The sequence below is a fragment of the Pithys albifrons genome, chromosome 31 (genome assembly GCF_047495875.1).
Source record: "Pithys albifrons albifrons isolate INPA30051 chromosome 31, PitAlb_v1, whole genome shotgun sequence".
Classification (NCBI taxonomy): Eukaryota; Metazoa; Chordata; class Aves; order Passeriformes; family Thamnophilidae; genus Pithys; species Pithys albifrons.
Window position 1 is genome coordinate 1,021,066 of NC_092488.1, and position 21,471 is coordinate 1,042,536.

The window sequence follows — 21,471 nt, forward strand, 5'->3', positions numbered from 1 at the left end:
TGTATGTCATGAGAGACCAAGTCTGTCCTCATTTATAACTGGTTTTCCTCTTCTGATGTTACTGTTTTCAATGAAATGTCCTCATTAAATTCATTTTTCTACTTGGACACCCATTTCTGTCACCAAGCCCAAGGACTGCCCTGGGCATCCTACCAGAGGGGCCATTCCCCACCTTGGATGCTCCTGAGCTGGGCTGGGGCTGCACAGGGGGCTGTGGCACCATCTCTTGGGCAGTGGGACACAAAGAGGCCATGGAGCCACTGCCAGGAGGTGACAGCAAGGCCAGGCATAAACAAGGAATTTCTGTCTCCAGCAGAGCTGCACCCTGACCTTTGGGCGTCCTGTCATCCACAGTCATCATTTCCTTCTTGTCCCAGACACCTTTATGGCCCTGACATACTGCACCACTTCTGTATTCTTGCTCCAGTGCTGGAACTCTCCTGCAGTGACACCATGTCACTGCTGCTCTTTGTGTTCCAAGCCTGATTTTCTGATCCAGCCTTCCTCTTCCTGATCACACTGGCAACCTGTGTGTGCTTCAGAGCTGCCATCCTGGGGCAGCTCCTGCGCAGCACAGGCAGCCACAAGGTCTCTCCACCTGCCCCTCTCACCTCACCAGTGCCACTGTTTTCTGCAGCACCCTCAGCCTTGCCCAGCACAGCCCTCCTGAGAGAGTCTGACACAGCCCTTGTTCTACATCATCCTCAGCACCTGCTCACCCCTCTCACCTACAGCCTGATGGCCAGAAACATTCAGGGCAGGAAGGCACCAGGGAAAGTGCTCTGGGCAGCCATGGAGTGCACAAAGGGTGGTGTTCCTGTAGATAGAAATCCCTGCTGCCTCCCTTATGAATGGCCCCAAGGAGCTGGACAGGCCTGTGTTGTGTTGTGGGCACTAAACTGGAACTGTGGGATATGGAAAAGGCCTTTGGTTTCAGGGATATTGAGGAGGGTGGGCAGTGTCATTGTGAGTCCTCTCTCACACACCTTGGGAAGGCCAGAGCCATCATAGAGATTCCTGGGGACTTGGGAAAAGCAGAGATGGAACCAGTTTGCAAACAGGGCAGGGAGGAGGACTGAGAGAGTTCCAGACTGGTCAGGCTCAGCAGAGAAGGGGATATGGGAAGTCCTCTGCAGCCATCTCCAGGTTTTGGAAGGACAAGGGAGGGATTGCAGAACCCATGTGGGATGGAAAAAAGGGGGTGTTGTGTGCCAAGACTTTAGCAAGAGCTTTGACATGGTCTTCTATGGTGTCCTTATGGCCAGATTGGTGAGAGCTGGAGTGAAGAAGTGGAACCTGTGGTGGGTGGGAATTTGGCTGAACAAAGAGTGTCAAATATAATCAACAGAAAAAATTCCACTTGGCAGAAACATCCTGGTGAGATCTCCCAGTGATCAGCCCTTGAATACCACTGTAGAACATCTTTATTATCTCTCTATACAATGGGACCAAATGATTTTCAAGTCCTTTGTGGTTGATGCCACCTTTCAGGGAGGCCTTGAGCAACCTGTCTGGGCTTAAAGAAAAATATTGTGATGGAAAATCCTGTAAAATTAATTCACTCCCCTTTTATTCCCCACCAGTACAGAGAGGAAAAATAAGAGGAGGCATTAAGTGAAAAAGTAGAGTTTAGTGAGAAGAAATACAGCAGCAAAGACAACAATATCAAGAGTTCAAAGCAACAAGAGAGAGAGAAATCACTTTGTCTCTCTGCCCTCAACTCCCTTTTATGTATAGATGGTTATCAACATGTGCTTCCCATTCCCCTTTTCCCCTGGGGGAACCAGATAAAAAAATAAAACCATGGGAGAGAGGGGGCAAAGCAAAATCTGGAAAGTATCTCATCCAAGACAAGTTCTGCTGCCAAAGCAAACGCTGACTCCAGAGGGGCCCAAGGAGCAGCCACGACTCCGGTCCATGTGGCGGTGGGGGGGAGGCAGCGGGTCTGCTGATCCCTTGGAGTTCTAGGATCACACTGGCCCCTTGGCTCCTGAGGTTCTGAAATGCCTCAGGGTTCCTTTGGTTCCACGAGGACTCACATGTCACAATGGCCCCTTGATTCCATGGGATATCTCACTGTCCCCATACTCCTTTGGTTCAATGAGCCCCTGCAGTGTCACAATGGACCGTTGATGTCATGAGGTTCCACTGTGTCCCAGGGTTCATTTTGTTCCATGAGACTGTGCAGGGGCACAGTGGCCCCTTGAGTCCATAAAGTTCCTCACTGTCAGAATGGCCCCTCGATTCCATGAGGTTACTCCATGTCACAGAGCCCCTTGGGTTCCCTGAGGCCCTGAATGTCCAATGGCCTCTTGGTCCCATGCTTTTCCACAGTGTTCCTGGGTTCCTTTGGTTCCATGAAGTCCTGCACTGTCACAGTGGCCCCTTGTTTCCATGAGGCTCCACAGTGTCCCTATGCCATCTTGAGTTATGAGGCTGAACAGTGTCCCCAGGTCCCTCTGGCTCCATCAGGTCCTGTGGTGTCACAACTGCCCCTTGATCTGAAAAGGCTCCTCAGTGTCCCAGGGTCACTTTATTTCCATGACACTCAGCAGTGTCAAAATGACCTCTTGATTCCATGAGGTTCTGAAACATTTCAGGGTTATTTTTGTCCATGAGGCCCCGCATGTCACAATGGCCCCTTGATTCCATGAGCTCCTGCAGTGTCCCAGGGTCCCTTTGGCTTCATAAGGCCCTGCAAGTGTGACAATGGCCCCTTGACTCCATGAGGTTGCAGTGTCCTCACAAAGCTGAGACCATCCAGTTGGAAGTTCTGGGGAGATTGGGAGGAACTGGGACAGTTGGGGAAGGAAAGGGGAGCTTGGACAAAAGAGAGGAAACATTTTGATGATTTCAAAACAGGTTCAGGTCATGCTGAGAGTGCTGAAACACTGACTGTGCAAACACCTCTGATAGACCTTTACACAATTTCCAACCTCAACCCCCAGCCTAAAAGTGCTGCCTCTCCCAGTGAAAGGAATCCACTGCTCAATGCCAACCTCAACCTGACCTCGAAGGAAAAGCCCAAAGACAGAACTCCAGACTCTTATTTAGACTCTAATGCCCCAATCCCAAACCTGCATTCTTAGTATGAAACCCAAGCTTTAATCCTAAACAGGACCAAAAAGCTCCTCCCCTAAACATGACTCCAACCCTGTCAGCACAACACCAAACCTCCCTAAACTTCTACCTAATCCTGACACGAACCTCTAAACACCAACCCCTGGCAATTAACGACCCCCACACAGCCCTTGGGAGCTGGGCAGGGACCTTGAGGGTCCAGAGCAGGCACAAGGCGTTGGGAGAGGAATGTGAGGTGACCTGGACCTGATCAGCTTGTGGGACACAAGGAGCAGATGGGTGGCAATGCTGTGAGGAGTCAGCTGTGCCTCAGCATCTCCAGGGGGCCTGTGGCTGGGAAGGGGCTGCCAGGTGACATCTGTCACCTCCATGCCAGGCAGCAGCAGCCTTGGGCACCCAGAGGCAGCTGAGCCCCCTGTGCACACACACTGAGAGCTGCCCCAGCTGAGAGTCCCTCTCAGGGGCCCTGAGGAGCTCTGGGCTCTGGCAATACAAACCTCATGGAGTTTTGGAAGGGAAAGAGGCCAGTCCTGCCCTGGGGGCACAATGACCCAGAGATGAGGGCAGGGACATGAACAGCTCTGGAGTGACCCTGAGGAGAAGGCCCTGGGCTCTGTGAGGGATGTTCTGAGGCACAGGGGCTCGGGATGAAAGTTAATAAGGACAACAGGATGTGGGGCTGACTTGGGGGGAGTGTGGCCACCCAGACAGGGAAGTTGTCACCCCTCTGGACTCAGCCCTGGGGTAACACTTCTGGACTGGTCTGTCTGTCTATGAGGCTCATCTTTGGGGAGGAATGAAGAAGAACTGGAGTTGGGCCAGAGGAGATCAGGCAGGATGGAGATGTTCTTGGTGGTGGAATGAGAAAGAAAGCCACATAGTCAGATTTGGAATGTTCAGAGTGGAGGTGAGGAAATAGAAATATCCCTCAAAGGGGAGCCTTGTGGTGCAAGAGGTCACTCAGAGAGAGTCTGGACCATGCCATGGCTTTGTGTTCCAGGGAACAGGCAGTGATGGGTGCACAGACATCAGTGAGGGCACAGAAATGCTGCTGGGAGGGCTGGGAGGCAAAGCAGGATGGGTGTGTGCAGCCTGCAAGGCCAGAGGAGCAGCAGGGACAGGGCAGGACAGGCTCCAGGAGAGATGGCCAATGTCTCTGGCAGGGCTGGAAGGCACAAAGGCACCCAGGGCTTTGTCCCCAGCACTCTGACAGGTACCTCTGCCACTGAGGCCACCACAAGGAACTTTCCTTTGAGGGTCTGCACCTTGTTTCTCCCTAACCCCTCCCTTTGGAGACTGGGAGGGGTTGCAGAAATTTTGACATTTGTCATTTCACACCCTCACCCCCTCCTGCCCCACAAACAGCCCTGAGCCACCAGTGAGGGACAGGACCTGTTGGCCCAGGGCCTGAGACTCAGGCCTTGGCCTTTGTGCTTCCTCAAAGAAACCCAGGGTTTTCTCAGCTTTCCAGGTGCCTGCACAGAGCCTTTGTCTCCCTGCAATCAGGGCCTCCAAGGATCTGCTCTAACGAGTCCCTGGGGAGGCTTTGTCAGTGCCTGCCCTCAGTGGGGCCCATTGATGCTTCAGGAGACTTGGAGTTTGGCTTCTGACTTCTTGAGAACTTCTTCATTGTTTTATCAGTTCCTGAGGACCATGAACTCATCTCCAAATACACAGTAGGGCTCATTAAAGCACAGAAAAATCAATTTCTTTCTCTTCCTTTAATTGACTTCAGGTCTTCAAGACTTGTATTATTTGGAGTTTAGTTAAGGAGGAAAATTTCAATATGGACCTGACAAAAATATTTATTTTTTAATGAATGGGGATGATTTACACAGACACTTCAAATGCAAGAGGGCCAGGGTGAAAAGGAATCAGATACAAAATAGGGCAAAAGAGATTAGCAGCCCTTAACCATTGACCAATTTGACAGTTACCATCTGCTTCAATAGCATTGATCAGCAATTTTAACAGCGACTCAACTGCAGAGTCACAATAACAACATTCACACCACACTCAATTCACACACACTCACAGGCAGAGATGAGTGGACACATCAATATCTGTGTGTGTAAAGGTACCCATCCAAAATTCTCCTTGTTGTCAGTGAAACACTCCCGTCCAATCCCTTTGTGTTTCCCAAGAGACAAGGGTGGCACCTGGAGGAGTGTGTTTGTTGAGAGGGGATAAGAATTGTCCTGGGCATCAGCGATGCTCCAATCCCAAATATTCTGGGGTTCCAGGAACTTAATCAAACATTTTCTGCAGCATCTCTTTACTGGGTAAAAATCTGGCTGGATGATCAAGCCAAGGGAGTGGGGGGGAATCAAGTTACATCGAGGGGTGTTCCCAGGGCTCAGTGTTGGGGTCAGCTTAGTTCAATTATTGTTATAAACGACCTTGACAAGGGCATTGAGTGCACCCTTAGTCAGTTTGCAGATCACACCAGGCTGGGTGGGATTGCTGACCTGCTGGAGGGCAGGAAGGCTCTGCAGAGGGCTCTGGACAGGCTGGATCAATGGGCCCAGGCCACCTGGATGAGGTTGAACAAGACCAAGTGCCAGGTCCTGCACTGGGGTCACAAGTACCCCCAGTCCGTGGCAATGCTCTGCAACTGATCCCCACAGCCTGTCCTGTGTCCTCAGTCTCTTCATTTCCAAGAACTTGGTGAGAAAAGGGAGCTCTGTGCTCTGAGCATGGAGGGAGAGCCAAGTGCCACTGAAGTAGGAACCAAAACTCATCAGGTTTGTGTTCTTTGGGAGGTTGGGAACTGGTGATGCTTAGAGGCACAGTCCCTTCATTGCCCAGAGAAAAAATAAACACAGTAACATTTCTAAACACCACAGCACTTTGTGCAGCTTTCCTCAGCCTCAGCAACCTGGATGACCCACGTCCTTGCTGTGCTGGTCACACAGCCCAGGGTGCTCCTGGCCTCCCTTGCTGCCAGGGCACACGGCTGCCTCCTGCCCAGCTCCTGCCCACCCACAGCTGCCTTACAGGGCTGCTCCCAGCCAGGCAGCTCCCAGCCTGTGCCATGGCCAGGGGAGGCCCCTGCAGGGGCACACACTGCCATTTGTCCTCTGGCATTGCAGGAGGTTCCTGCCAAGATGGGCTCTCCTCCTCCCTCAAGCTTTCCCTGAGCACAGAGGCCTGAGAGACCTTTCCAGTAAAGACTCAGGCAGAGAAGCCATGGAGTCCCTCAGCACCACAGCAGTGTCTGCTGGAATTAAATCCCCCTCCCCATCCCACAGCAGCCCAGCATCTCCCTCCTTCAGCCTTGGTCTCCAGTACAGCCACTGAGGCTCTTTTGGCTCTTGACTTTTCCTGCAGCCACCAACTCCAGGGGAGCTTTGCCTTTCCCACAGTTCCACGTGCACAGCTCAGGCCATGCCCAGGAATTCCTTGTCTGTGCCTGGCCTTGCTCCCACCCCCTGGCAGTGACTCTGTGGCCCCTTTGTGCCCCACTGCCCCACAGTTGGTCCCACAACCCCCTGTGCAGCCCCAGCCCAGGGCAGGAGCATCCAGGGTGGGGAACAGCCCCTATGGGGGGGTGCCCAGAGGAATTCCTGGGCTGAGTCACAGAAAATGGGGGAGCTAAATAGTAGAATGAAGTTAATAATGAAATATAATTGAAGACAATAATATTAGAAAGGGAAAAAACAATTATAAATGAGGACAGACTTCATCTCTCATGACATAAACTACAGACCATTGACAGAGGAAAGCAAGCAGTGTCTGGTTGCTGAAAAGCATCCAGTCATCTTTTTCTTCACAGCATCCTTGAGTTCTTGGTTCCTCAGGCTGTAGATGAAGGGGTTGACTATTGGAGGCAGCAGCGAGTACAGAACTGCCAGGATCAGGTCCAGGGCTGGGGAGGAGAGAGAAAGGGGCTTTAGGTAGGCACAGAAGGCAGTGCTGAGAAACAGGGAGACCACAGCCAGGTGAGGGAGGCACGTGGAAAAGGCTTTGTGCCGTCCCTGCTCAGAGGGGATCCTCAGCACAGCCCTGAAGATCTGCACATAGGAGAAAACTATGAAAATGAAACATCCCACAATAAACGCCCCACTAACCAGAAGAAGCCCAAGTTCTCTCAGGTAGGAGTGTGAGCAGGAGAGCTTGAGGATCTGGGGCACTTCACAGAAGAACTGGCCCAGGGCATTGCCATGGCATAAGGGCATGGAAAATGTATTGATTGTGTGCAGGACACCATAAAAAACCCCAGTAGTCCAGGCAGCTGCTGCCATGTGGGCACAAGCTCTGCTGCCCAGGAGGGTCCCGTAGTGCAGGGGTTTGCAGATGGCAACGTAGCGGTCGTAGCACATGATGGTGAGAAGGGAAAACTGTACTCCAACTACGAGGAAAATCAGAAAGACCTGTGCAACACATCCCTTATAGGAGATGGTTCTGATGTTCCAGAGGGAGTTGTGCATGGCCTTGGGGACAGTGGTGCAGATGGAGCCCAGGTCTATGAGGGACAGGTTGAGCAGGAAGAAGTGCATGGGGGTGTGCAGGTGGTGGTCAGAGGCTACGGCGCTGATGATGAGGCCGTTGCCCAGGAGGGCAGCCAGGAAGATGCCCAGGAAGAGCCACAAGAGCAGGAGCTGCAGCTGCCGCGTGTCTGCCAATGGCAGGAGGAGGAAGTGGCTGATGGAGCTGCTGTTGAACATTTGCTGCCTCTGGGCATGGGGACCTGTTGATGTAGAAAAAGACAGGGACAAGTCAGGACAGGCTGCTTCGAGCTAAACTGGTGCCATTTCCTGTACACTGTCCCCCTTTGTCTCAACCACCCTTGTTCCTTCTCTGAGGAAAACCCTCATCTCAGTCCCTGACTTGAGCTCCCTTTTGGCTGTCTGAGTGTGCCAAGAGCAGCCAGGCCTGTGTGTGTGGGCTCTGGAGAAGCCATCCCTGCCCCACTGCGGTGCCTTTGGGGACATGTGGCATATTCTGGATTTGTCAGATGGAATCATTCCTAATGCAGAAAACTTATTAGCATCTACACTCTCAGTTCTTAAGGACAGGGATGGCAGGAAGGGGATTTAGGGAATACTTTTCCTGGCCACTTTCCATGCCTGGATCTCTGAGGACAGAAATCTCCAGCATTTCTGCTGCACACAGAATGAGCCACAGCCAGGTCTGGGAGGTAAAGGGATTCCTGTAGCTCAGGGCAAGGTAAAGAACTGGACAGTCTTCTTCCCCATTGCCCTGTGGTTCCACCTTTGGGGATCAGAGGACAATCACCTCCTCCATGTTACCCTGAGAAGAAACCAGACCCTGCTGAGAGCAGAGGGATCACTGAATGTCTCAGCCTTTCTTAAGGTCTTTGGGGAAGAATCAATTCTGCCAAAGACACAGTTCATTTGACAAACCCAACAGTGTTTCCTCAGTTATAACATCTCTGTGCTTCTCCATGGGGAATTCTGGTAGCAGAAATATGCTGTAGGAGAGATTTGCATGCAGGAGGGCAGCTCAATGCTTGGAAGGACATGACAAGGAGATCCCTGAGTGCCCTGGGGATGGTGGCTCATTAAGGGAGAGTCAGCTCATTCCCCTGTCACACACACTGCACACAGCCCACAGGTTAGAGGAAAGCTTTAACATTGCATTCCTAAGGACACACCTGCATGACAGGAATCACAAGGGCAGTGCCTGACTCAGATGCTGCAAATCCCAGAGCCTCACTGAGAGAACAAGACAAGAACAGTATCAGAGTAGTGGAGAAAGAAGGAAAAATATTGTGGTGCCTTCTCTGAGAGGCCAGGGCAGAGACAGCAGGCACTGAGGGCAGTGTTACCCTGACCCAGCTGTGCCACCTCACAGACACCAACAGTGCCCTCCTTCCCACAGCATTTCTCCTTTTAGCTCCCCTTCATTCCCTGATCATATCCCTGCTGCCTGGACATTTTCCTCCTGGCAGGTGCCTTTTCCCTCTCAGCACTCCCAGTCCCATCCCACCCTCTGTGCACTCACCCCAACCCTACAGAAACCTGCCTGTCTGCAGGGCACTGCCTGGGGCATGTTCTCTTTGCAGGTGGGAAAGGGCAGGTCACAACAACCCTGATGGGCCCAGGAAAGGTGACCCTGGTGCTGTCCATTGCTGAGGCACTTCAGGAGGATCCCAGAAGACAGACTGACTCAGAGTTACACATCAGCAGTCTCAGTACATGTTCAAACATTGTGTGGATGGTCCTGGTGTGTCCCTTCCAATCCAGAAGATTCTGTGACTACAACTTTTATTCTGCTTCTCTCATCCCCCAACAATCTCACTCTGCTCCAAGGAGGAGACTGAAAACACACTCAGGAAAACTTCTTATCATTACAGTAATCCCTGACTTACCTTGTTCTCGGGAAGTGTCCTCCAGAGCAGTCCCCAGGCAGATCTGGAGCTGTGAGCAGCCCTGACCCACACAGCACCCTCTCAGCAGCAGGACCCTGCCCTGCTCAGGGCTGCTCCTTCCTCCCACAGCTTCTCCCCAGACCTGTGAGCAGCTCCCTGGGCTGGCTGAGAGCTGACCCTGGCAGGCAGCAGAGTCCCTGCCCCAGCACAGCACCCTGGGCTGCAGGACCCTGCTCTGCACCACAGCCCTGGGCACCCCTGGCTGCACACCCACCTTCACAGACCTGCAGCACACAATGGGGACAGGGATTGCCTTGCTCTGTCCCTCGGATGGTGCAGGAGGCAAACCCAGCTCTGCTGTGTGGCCACCTCCTCTGCACTGGAGGAACTGTGAGAGTCCTCCAGAAAGGTCCTAAAAGCTGTGGGATGTGCCAGTTTAGGAGATCCCTCCAGGAACTGAAGTTTATCCTCCTGAAAGTTTGACTGTTTCAGAGTGATAATTTCTCCTCTAGTGAGATATAAGCAAGCTCTCCTCTGTCTTCTTCCAAACTGTGTTTAACTTCCCTCTCACTTCTCTGCTGTGCCCTGGGTGTCTGCAGGCAGTGCCCTGAGCCCTGCTGGGCTGTGCACAGGAGCTGCTCCTGGGCAGAGCTGTCTCTCTGCAGCACTGCCCGCTTGCCAGGAGCTCCCTGTGTGCCAGGAGCCTGGCCCAGCTCAGCAGCACAGCAACAGCCCAGGGCATTTAATGACTCTCTGGGGGGTGTTGGTGCTGAGTCCCTGAACATCAGTCCTTGAGGAAAGTTGCAGGATCCTCTTGAGAAACTAAAGTCAGATTCAAACTGTGAAGTTTCTTGTAGTGCTAATGGGTCCCACTGCGGGACACAACTGAGAAAAAAACATCCCCAGGATATTGTTGGAGCCCAAACCTGGAAACATTGATGGCAGGTCACAGAATCACAGAATTATCAAGGTTGGATGAGCCCTTTACTGATCTTCCAGTCCAACTGTGAACCCAGAACCACCATAATCATCCCTAAATCATATCCTAAAGAGCTACCTCTAGACCCCACCTGAAGAGTTCTGGAGACTTCCTGACCTCCTTGGGAAATTTATTCCAATGTCATCAGCAGTCTGGACACTTAATGACCTTCAGTCATTTCTGGGACAAGTAAATTGGATTCGGCCTATTCTCAGTCTAAGCACCGATACATTGGCACCCCTTTTTCAATTACTCAAGGGAGATGCAGATTGAAATTCCCCACGTCACCTTACAAGAGAAGTGCTTGTTATATTAAAAGAAATGAACAAGAAACTTAACAAATACCAATGCATGAGGAAAATAATTGGGAAATCTGCTTGTTTGCTTGTCTTCCACAGACCGAAACAAACATTTACAGTTATTGGACAAGTTGATTTCAGAGAAAAAAGATTTTGGTTATGGGTATGGATATTTCTCAGTTTTCAGTTTCAAAAAACTATCACCACCCACCCAGAGGTGCTTGCCAAGGTCTGCCATAAAGGCAGCCTGTGGCTTTGGGAGCTCTCTGGAAGAATTCTGGATCTATCTGTATTCCTCTTTTCAAGTCTCAATTGCAGTATTTTAATTCACATGCTATTGATTTTCAGGTCTCCATGGCAGATTTCTCTGGACAATTAGTAACTCTTCTTCCTTCTGTTCCCTTTCTTCAGTTTTTAGCAGCTACACAACCAAGATTAAAAAATAATTATTCACCTACTCCACTAAGTAAGGCAAGAACAGTTTTTACTGATGGCTCTGGGAGGACCTGCCAAGGGGTGGCAGCATGGAAGGAAGGACAGGAGTGGAAGAAGGATATTCATCAGGATCAGGGGTCCTCTCAGACAGCTGAACTGTCAGCTGCAGTTTGGGCATTTCAACTATTTTCAGAGCCCTTAAATACTGTTTCTGATGTGGGGTATGTAGTGAGAATAGTATCAAGAACAGAAAACTCGCATCTAAAGGAGGTTACTAACCAAACTTTGCTTCATTGATTTGGAAATTTGCTTTATAAAATTCAACCAGAAAGATTCCCCTTCACATTATACATGTCCATTCCTACACATCCCTCCCAGGACCAATTATGGAAGGGAACAGAATGGCGGAGAACTTTGCAAATGATTTGGCAATGGTGCCAACAGTGGTAGTTCCAAATAATTTCGAAAAAGCAAGGGGTGCTCACGAGTTCTTCCACCAAATGCCAGGTCTTTACAGAAATCATTTCATCTTAGTGCCTCTCAGACACGGCCTATTGTCTCTGTGTGTTCCCACTGCCAAAGAGTAACTGCTGTACCACCCGAAGGAGGGAATCCCAGAGGGATCACTCCCCTCAACCTTTGGCAGTCGGACGTCACCCCCTATCTGCTTTTCAGGAAGCTGAAATACAGACCTGTGTCGACAGACAGATGTTCCGGGCTGAGAGTGGCTCCGGCCCATGCAGGAGAAAAGGCTGGGGATGCCAAAAGACATTTTTAACAGCTATTTTGATCTTTGGCATTCCTAGAAAAATAAAAACAGACAATGGCCCAGCTTATGTCTCGCAACCTTTGAAAGAATTCTTTAATTTCTGGAGGATCACCCATAGCACTGGAATCCCTCATTCTCCACAAGGGTAAGGCACAACTGTGTGTGCACATCAACCGCTTAAAAATATGCTAAAGAAACAACAAAATGCCACAGTGAGGCTTACACCTCAAGAGAAAATCAGCAAGGCCCTACAGGTACTTCACTTTCTTAATAGGGTAGAGAGAGATCTCTCCCCATACAACGACATTTTGAGTCTAAAACTGAAGGAAAAATAACAAAGGCAAAAGCTATTTATAAAGATTTATTAACTGGAGAATGGGTGGGCCCTGTCCCCCTCATCACCTGGGGGAGAGGGCATGGCTGTGTCTCCACAGGGTCCAGCCCACAATGGATACTCTCGGGATGCGTGAAACTGCATCAAGGAAATCATCCCTTGCCACGCTCTGGAGAAACCACTTGAGACAACTGATTTATGTCATCACAGCTCTAGTTATCCTTTTGTCACTGCCCACTGCCTGTCAAGAGCTGTTGTGACCCTGGCCTCCTCTCACACCTACTCCTCAAGTTCCAGGCCCCTGGTTCATTTCCCAGCATGAAAATAGCTGGTATTCTCTTGCTAAGTCTATTGGTTCAAACTCTCTTTGCCCATCAACTTCAGATCCCGCTAACCCTTCTAAAACATCTTTAATTTCTCTCCCATGGGAGTATCCCAACTGGCATGAGTTCTTGTGACTCTATATGACTTTTTGTGATGACCTGGAGCATTTCAATAATCCCATTGCTACTTGCAATGCTCCTAACCCTGGACTGAAACCTCTTAAATTTACCTGCGTATGTGACTTTCCTGATCCATTAGAAATTTTGTTATGGGCTTAGCTAGGTAAGCCTAAATTAGGCTTTGGATTTCAGGCTAGGCCTGGGCCTGTTGGCTGACTTGAGCTGGGCTGAGCTAACTAACAGCTGACTTCTTCTAGCCAGTCGTATCCCACACCATATTCCGACACCATCTTAAAGTGGAGGAGCCGGTGTAGGAGTGGCTTGTTCGGTTCCATCATGTCTGCAGTGGAGGCAGGACGTGTGTCCTGCTGTGCTGGGACTTGCTCCTGCTGCTGCTACATCCTATTTTGTTTTAGTTTCAGGGCAGTAGAAACATTTTATTGTTTTGCTCTCTCTTTGGCCTTCCCGGGTCTCTTTTGCCTTGCTCGGTGTCTTTTAGAGTATTTTATGGATCTGGAGCAATGAAATCCAGTTTTGGTGGGAGGTAGAAAACTGTTGTTATTTCTAACTTGTGTAAGTGGGTGTTATACTGCAGTTTTCTTTTAATTTTCTCTTTTCTGTATAAAGACATATAGTTAGTTTAAGCATAAATTTAGTTGGAGTTTCCAGAGGCTTTTTCCTTTCTCCCTTTTCTCAGCAGTGGAAGGGGGGTCGGGGGTCGGGAGCCTCTGTCAGTCTGTGTTGGGCAGTTGGCATTTTGCCATCTCAACCCAAGACACCCTGTTGCAAGGTACTGCTTTCATTTTGTTCTGGATGATGTAATTGACCATAGAAATACAGATCTATCCCCTAAGGACACTTAGAGAAATTACTCGTGTTGGTGTCATCAGTACATTCCTGTTGAGTTCAGAGTACCACCTAACTCTGTTGTTTTACCTCCTAAAAGGTTTCTAATCCCTGATCTGAAAGTGTGGAAAGTTATCCCCAAACGTGCCTATGGAGGCCCATGTACACTGGGCAAGTTTACTATTTTTGACCCTACAAAAATTGTAAGCTCCTATCACATTAAAAACAAAAGCATATTTTTTCAGACTTACAGGGCAAGACATTTAAATTAAAGCAATGGAAAAGTTACCCTACCTATGATAAACTGGGTGCAAGATTCAGCCAGCATCCTTCTCCAGGTCATGGAGTGCAATACATCCCCTTTCAAACAACAAATCAACAAGTGTTCTCTGGCAAAGAAGAACATCAACCTTAAAAGTCCTCCTGTGCACCCACTTAACCAATCCATGAGTTTCAGAAAAATTGTGGTTCTGACACACACATTTGGTCTCGCAGCAAAAATTTTGGGCAAGTGCAATTATTCCATATATGGGCACCCGTCATGCACTTGACCTGTTAATGCAAACGGGTACTGGCTGGCCAAGGAGGCCAATGCCACCAGCCTTGCTTTGGAGGGTTTGCTCCTAGACACACCAATGATTAAAAAGGCCACCCTCCAAAACCGGGCTGCCATCAACTTCCTTCTTTTAGTTAGTGGCCATGGATGCAGTGAATTGGAAGGTTTATACTGCCTTAACTTTCCTGGCCACTCCAAATCAATCCATAATCGTATCAATGAGCTGCAGGAATTAGTAGAGCAGATCATGCAGGAGGAGGATACTTCTGGGATGATGTGTTTGACTTTTCATTGGATGGTTTCTCCCTTCCATTTAAGAAATTTGCACTCTTTGGTTTGTTTGCTTTGTTTATCATATTCCTTTTCTTACTCATCCTCCCTTGCATTTTTGGTTGCTTTCAATGGCTTTTTGTTCACAACACTGTTTCTAATTTCATGGCATTAGAAAAAGGAGGAGCTGTGAGAGAACAGCTCCCCTATCAGGAGTGGCAGAGATATCACCACCAGTGGATTTATGATGACCAGGAAGGATTAGAGCCGTCAGCACCGGTGACGGAGAGTAAATTAATGACCTCAGGTGTTTAATAGTGCACATGGAATTGTACAGGTTCAAATATTTTGTTGTTCTGATATCACCCCCCCAACATTTAATTGTTCTAACATGGCTGTCCTGTTCTATTTTTCCCTTAGTCATCCCATCCATGTTGTCTCGTTCCCATAATCCCTTAGGGTTCTCTTCCCACCTTTGGCCTAATCCCTGTTTTTCATTGGTTGGTTGACTGCTGCTTTTCTATTGGTTTCTTGTCTCCGAACCAACATACTCCTCCCCTGATTTTGTCCAAATCCTTTGCTGTTCCTTCCCAGTTTCCAGATCCTTCCCTAAGCAACCCTATATAAGTCTGGTGCTACATCAATAAATTGCTTTTCTACCATCCCACTCTGGTGTCCGGACTCCTTCTGTGCCTCGGGTGTCCAGCACAGAAACCTTTGCAGCAGTCACACACTGTCATACTTGGGGTGAAATCAGGCAGATTTGAAGTGGAATTAAGGGAATTTTGAGCGGAGTTAAGGGAATTTTGGGTGGAATTAAAAGAATTCTGGGTGAAATTAAGGAGATTTTAGGTGTAATTCAGGAAAATTTTCAGTAGATTTAAGGGAATTTTGCATGGAATTAAGAGGATTTTAGAGGAATCTTGGGGATTTGGGGTGAAATTGGTGGGATTTGGGATGAAATTCTGGAGATTTTAAGAGGAATTAAGAACTTTTGAGTGGAATGAAGGGATTTAGGGTGGAATCAGGGGGTCTTGATGCCACCAGAAAAAATGATGGGATGGAACAGGTGAGATGTTTTGGAGTGTAAAGTCAACAAATCCCCCCCTCCCAATGATTTTCCAATGTCAGTCTGTGTCCTGATGGATGTTCCTCCCCTTGCGTTCACCCAAGTGCCCACAGGGAACCAGGAGGATGTGGAGACCACCAGCCAGGGGTCTTCCCAATCAAGATCACTGGAAATGTGAGTCAGCAGATCTGTTCCCAATGTGGGTCCTCCAATGGGTGATGGAGGAGCAGATGAAAGTCTTCCCACAGCTGGGGCACTTCTAGGGCTTCCCTTAACAGTGGGTCCGTTGGTGTTGGGTCAAGATCCAGCTCTGGCTGAAGCTCTTCCCACACTCCCCACACGTGTAAGGCTTCTCTCCAGTGTGGATGTGCTGGTGGGCAACGAGGTGGGAGCTGCGCTTGAAACTCTTCCCACACTCCTCACACTTGTGTGGACGCTCCCCAGAGTGGACGCTCCGGTGGGAAACGAGGTTGGTGCTCCGCTTGAAGCTCTTCCCACACTCCTCACACTTGTATGGCCTCTCCCCAGTGTGGATGCTCTGGTGGCTGTCGAGGTGGGACCTGCGGTAGAAGCTCTTCCCGCAGTCGGTGCAGCAGAAGGGCCTCTCCCCCGTGTGCGTCTGCTGATGCCTCACGAGAAACCCCCTGGTACCAAAGCTCTTCCCACACTCTGAACACTTGTAGGGACGTTCCCCTGTGTGCATCATCTGGTGGGAGATGAGGCCGGAGCTGACTCGGAAACTCTTCCCACACATCCCACACTTGTAAGGCCTCTCCCCAGTGTGGATGCGCCGGTGCGAGACGAGGTGGGAGCTGCAGATGAAGCTCTTCCCACAGTCGGTGCAGCGGTAACGCCTCTCCCCCGTGTGTATCCGCTGATGCATGAGGAGATCTGAGCTTCTCTGAAACGTCTTCCCACACTCAGAACACGTGTGGGGCCTCTCCCCAGTGTGGATAACCTGGTGGCTGGTCAGGTTGGAGCTCCGCCTGAAGCTCTTCCCACATTCCTCACATATGTAGGGTCGTTCCCCAGAGTGGATGAGCTGGTGGCAGATGAGGTGGGAGCTCTTGCTGAAGCTCTTCCCACATTCCCCACATGTGTAGGGTCGTTCCCCAGAGTGGATGAGCTGGTGGCGGATGAGGTGGGAGCTCTTGCTGAACCTCTTCCCACATTCCAAGCACTTGTAGGGCCTCTCACCTGTGTGTACCTGTTGGTGGGAAAAGAGACTGGAGATCTGGCTAAAGGACCTCCCACATTCCAAGCACCTGTAGGGCTTCTCCTCAGGGTGAAACTGAACATGAACCACCAGGTCAGAGTGCTGGACAAAGCTCAGGCAGCTTTCCTGAGACAGGCTGGTTGTTTCCTTCTCAGGGCCATCTGGGCTGCATTTCGAGCTCCTCTTCCTGTAGGATCTCTGTGACTTTTCCTCCCCGCTGACTTCCTGTGCCATCGAGTCGATCAAAACGGCCCCTGCCACGAGGTTCTGATGGTGGGATTTGTCCTCTGTGCTCTGTGTGCTCAGCTCAGGGCCTGGGGCAGGAAAAAACAAGGACAGGCAGGGGATGTGCCTCTGGGACACAGGGAAGGGCAAGGACATCCCCCCAAACCCAGCCCCGGCAGGACGGCGTCGGCAGCGGGGTTGTCCTGCAGCCGGGGGCGATGCTCGGCTCGAAGATGCAGCACAAGAGAGGGGCAAAGGGGCACTGATGTCCTCCTCACCTGCCTGGGGGTCCCGGGGCATCTTCCTCTTCCTCACAGCTTCCTTCTCCACCCAGCTAAGGTTTGGGAAGGAAAAATCCTGGTAGAGGGGAAAAACAAGGTGTGAGCATGTTGGCTTGGGGGTTCTTCCTAACCAAATCCATCCCTACAAGTCAATGGGCATCTTGTATCCCTAAAAACCTCCAAAACACCAAGATTCAGCCTAAAAGAAGCCTTCCCAGGAGTTCTTCTCTCTGGTCTCTCTGCTTTGGGCTGATGGTGCTCCCTGGGTCTGGGCTGCTGGGGGTCCTGCATGAATTGGGGGCCTCCTCTCGCCAGGTCCCTGCCCTCTCCAGGCTGCCAGGGGTCCCAGGAATCCAAGGGGGTTCCTCCTCTATGGGCTCCCCACTGTGGTGTTCTGGGTCTGACCCTTCTCTGGTCTGCTGAGGGTCCTGGGGGTTCCCACTCTCCGGGGTCCCATTTAGTGTTGACAGGGGGGTCCAAGGGGCTACTTCTGACTCTCTGCCTCCCAGTGCCGAGGGTCTTTCCTCCCAGACTGCCGGGGTCTCTCTCTCTCCAGGACTGTTGTTTAAGGGCCCAGGGCTCCCCCTGTGCTCTCCCCACCCACTCCCCCAGCTCTGCTATTGCCCCTCTCTGCTCTCTCCACTGCGCAGGTCCCAGGGAAAGGCTCCAGGTATAGGAGAATGAGGACCCTGCACACTCCAGGAGAGGATGAGGTTGAAGACAATCTTAACAGTAGGAATCTGCCCAAATCCATGAGATCTGGAGATCCTGAGGGAGCAGATGTTTAAATCACCCACCTGGTTTTGAAAAACAGATTTCGTGAATTCCAGCCCAAGCTCATGGGGCGGGTTCTCCTGGAAAATCTTAAGGCATGTGGACAATATCTGGTTTTGGGGCAATCCCAGACTCACCCACGGGGTTGGAAACACCTGGGGAAAGGCTTGGGAATGAGGGGGAATGGAAACCTCACCCCAGTTTTCCCCAAATTAGGGACATGGAACATCCCAATTTAGGGTCTGGAGGCACAGAATTTTTCCAGTGTTCCCAAAAGTAAGGACATGGAGCATTTCCACTTTTTCCAATTGTGGGTCTGGGGGCACAGGAATCTCCACGTTTTCCCCAAATTATGGAAGAGGACACAGAAAATTCCTTTATTTTCCCCTGTACTGGGTTCCTGTGGGCAGGGTTTGGTAGCGGGGGGTGTCCAGGGGTGGCTTCTGTGAGCAGCTCCCAAAAGCTTCCCCGGGTCTGGAGGAGCCAATTCCAGCCGGCTCCAGGATGGGCTTCCTGCCACTGGCCAAGGCCGAGCCCAGCAGAGACACCAGTGATGCCCTGGGGAGAACATATTGAAGAAGGGGAACAAAAGTTCTTGGGTAGATGAATGTTGCAGGCAGAGAAGAGCAGAGGGAGAACGTGGGAACAGCTCTGCAGACCCCACGGGCAGTGCAGAAGGAGGGGCAGGAGGTGCTGGAGGTGCCACAGCTGAGGCTCCTCTGCAGCCCGTGGGGAAGGGCCTGGGGAAGCAGCTGTGCCCCTGAAACCCAGGGAGGAGCAGGGCAGGGCACAGAGTCACCTGCAGGCCAGGGAGGAGCAGGGCAGGGCACAGAGTCACCTGCAGGGCAGGGAGGAGCAGGGCAGGGCACAGAGTCACCTGCAGGCCAGGGAGGAGCAGGGCAGGGCACAGAGTCACCTGCAGCCCAGGGAGGAGCAGGGCAGGGCACAGAGTCACCTGCAGTCCGGGAGGAGCAGGGCAGGGCACAGAGTCACCTGCAGGGCAGGGAGGAGCAGGGCAGGGCACAGAGTCACCTGCAGCCCAGGGAGGAGCCTGGCAGGGCACAGAGTCACCTGCAGGCCAGGGAGGAGCAAGACAGGGCACAGAGTCACCTGCAGGCCAGGGAGGAGCAGGACAGGGCACAGAGTCACCTGCAGGCCAGGGAGGAGCAGGGCAGGGCACAGAGTCACCTGCAGCCCAGGGAGGAGCAGGACAGGGCACAGAGTCACCTGCAGGCCAGGGAGGAGCAAGACAGGGCACAGAGTCACCTGCAGTCCGGGAAGGAGCCCACATGGAGCAGGGGGATGCCAGAGAAGGCTGTGACCCTGGGGGAAGCCCAGCATGGAGTAGGGGCCTGGCAGGGACCTGCTGAGCCCTGCAGAGAGGAGCCCACACCACAGCAGGTTTGGCCCTGGCAGCACTTGTGGCCCTGGGGAGCCCCACGCTGGAGCAGCCGGTGCCTGAAGGGCTGAACCCCGAGGAAAAGTCACCCCGTGGTAGCACTTTGGGAAGAACTGTTGCCATGGGATGGACTCACGCTGGAGAGGCTCGGGCAGGACTGTCTCCCGTGGCACGGACCCCACGGGGGGCAGGGCAAGGACTCCAACCCCTCTCCCTCAGCAGCGGCTCCAACAACAATGACTGGGACCCCCATTCCCAGCTCCCTGCACCGCTGAGGGGGGAGGAGGCAGTGCTGGCAAGGAGGGGGGGTGGCGGGGGAAGGTGTTTGTCGGATTCATTTCTACTTCTGCTGATTCTATTCTGGTAGTAATAATTTAACTCACATGCCCACTCGGAGTCTGTTTTGCCTGTGATGGTGATCGGGGAGGGATCTCTCCTGCTCCTCATCCCAACTCGCCAGCCCCTCCTTGGATTTTCTCTGCTCTGCCCGGGCGCAGAGGGGAGGGAGAGCGGCTTTAGTGGGTCCCCGCACCCAGCCAGGGCCCCCGCACCCCCCGAGCTGTCCCGCAGCTCCCTCCTCACCCGGCACGGATCCCATGTGCTCGCAGAGCCCGGGCAGCATCTCGGCGGCTCCGCAGGGTACTCGCTGCTCCCTGCGGGCTCACAGGGACCCCCCGCCCACCTGTGTGTCCCCCGCAAGCCCTCACTCACCATCGGAGCGCCGATCCCGGCCCCGCTCGCAGCTCCCTCGGCCCTCGACAGCAGCAGCAGAGCCCGCGGGGCCGACCCAGCGCCAGGGCCGGCCCGGCGGCGGCGGCGGAGCGGGGGCTGCGGCGGGGAAAACGCCCGGGGCACCGGGGCGGCCGCGCTCCCGCCCGGCCTCGGCCTCGGCCCCTTCCCTGTCCCTGCCCGGCCCGCGCAGCTCTCCCGGCACTTGGGGAAGTTCCGACCGCGTGCGATGGGCGGAGCCAGTGGGGCGGGACTTTGGGCAGCGCGGACCGCTCATTGGGCATTTCTGCGCCAGCCTGAGCGCCTATTGGGCAGTTCCGCCGTCACTCTTTGCTGCTCTTTCCGTTGCCATGACAATCGCGCAGTGGGCGGGGCCAGGTGGAAAGCGGGGTCGGCGGCTGCGCAGTGACGGGCGGGGACCCGGATGGGGCGTGGGGCGGCCCCGGGGCTGCCGCCGTTTTTCGGTCTCGTGTCCCGGAGCTTTCCCCGTTCCCTTTCCCGGAGCTTTCCCCGTCCCCTTCCCGGAGCTTTCCCCGTCCCCTCTCCCGGAGCTTTCCCCGTTCCCTCTCCCGGAGCTTTCCCCGTCCCTTTCCCGGAGCTTTCCCCGTCCCCTTCCCGGAGCTTTCCCTCCCCGTCCCCTCTCCCGGAGCTTTCCCCGTTCCCTCTCCCGGAGCTTTCCCCGTTCCCCTTCCCGGAGCTTTCCCTCCCCGTTCCCTCTCCCGGAGCTTTCCCCGTTCCCCTTCCCGGAGCTTTCCCCGTTCCCCTTCCCGGAGCTTTCCCCGTCCCCTCTCCCGGAGCTTTCCCCGTTCCCTCTCCCGGAGCTTTCCCCGTTCCCCTTCCCGGAGCTTTCCCTCCCCGTCCCCTCTCCCGGAGCTTTCCCTCCTCTCCAGCCCTGGCTGAGCTCCCCGCGGGGATCCTGGACCAGGCGGGACTCAGCTCCGGGATTTGGGGAATTATCTTTGGGATTAAAGGATGCTTTTTATCCTTCTCTTTCTCGGGTCCAGGATGAGGATCCGGACTCGGGACGGGGAGACCGGCAGGGATGGGAAGGGAAGGAAAGTTGCTAATTTTTATCACTATTTATACGGAAACAAGCAAGGTTTTCAGCAGAGACCTTTGGTCTTTTTTTTTTCCCTCTAGCCATAACCTCGTATCATAAAACTCCTTTCCATGCACCACAATTCCATTTATTGAGTGGTTTTGATGCTGCAAAACTGGATTTTCCATTTCTCCTCCTGACTTGCTTTATATCACTTTCAAATCTTCGTTTGTTTGGGGCTTTTTTTAATATGTGAAAGAGATGTTTTCTTCTGTTTTAGGCCACCATGAAGGTATTTCTGGTCAGTCAGACCCCAGAAAGAGCAACACCTGATTGCACAGAAACACCCCAGGTCGACACTGCAGTGTCTCCTCCATCCTTCCTTCTGGTGCC

At 52.4% G+C, this 21,471-nt stretch overlaps 2 protein-coding genes across 2 annotated transcripts; both read right to left on the reverse strand.

The window, feature by feature from the left end:
- Window positions 1–6,760: 6,760 nt before the first annotated feature.
- LOC139684040 (olfactory receptor 14J1-like) lies at window positions 6,761–7,462 on the reverse strand. Its single transcript, XM_071579650.1, has one exon. The coding sequence runs from the start codon at window positions 7,401–7,403 to the stop codon at window positions 6,783–6,785; it is 621 nt and encodes a 206-aa protein (XP_071435751.1). The 5' UTR covers window positions 7,404–7,462; the 3' UTR covers window positions 6,761–6,782.
- Window positions 7,463–12,079: 4,617 nt separating this feature from the next.
- On the reverse strand, window positions 12,080–20,214 carry LOC139684018 (zinc finger protein 436-like). Its single transcript, XM_071579624.1, has 3 exons — window positions 20,022–20,214; window positions 17,135–17,213; window positions 12,080–16,945 (listed from the first exon to the last, which is right to left on the reverse strand). The coding sequence occupies exons 1-3, from the start codon at window positions 20,022–20,024 to the stop codon at window positions 15,687–15,689; spliced, it is 1,341 nt and encodes a 446-aa protein (XP_071435725.1). The 5' UTR covers window positions 20,025–20,214; the 3' UTR covers window positions 12,080–15,686.
- Between the last annotated feature and the right edge of the window lie 1,257 nt (window positions 20,215–21,471).

Bases quoted from the DNA above. Each gene is read 5' to 3' on its own strand.
- LOC139684018 (XM_071579624.1), bottom strand. The intron at 16,946-17,134 runs GTGAGGAGGACA...TTCCTGCCCCAG, and splicing joins GCCCCGGGACCCCCAGGCAG to GCCCTGAGCTGAGCACACAG.
- LOC139684040 (XM_071579650.1), bottom strand. From the start codon at position 7,403: ATGTGCTACGACCGCTACGTTGCCATCTGCAAACCCCTGCACTACGGG.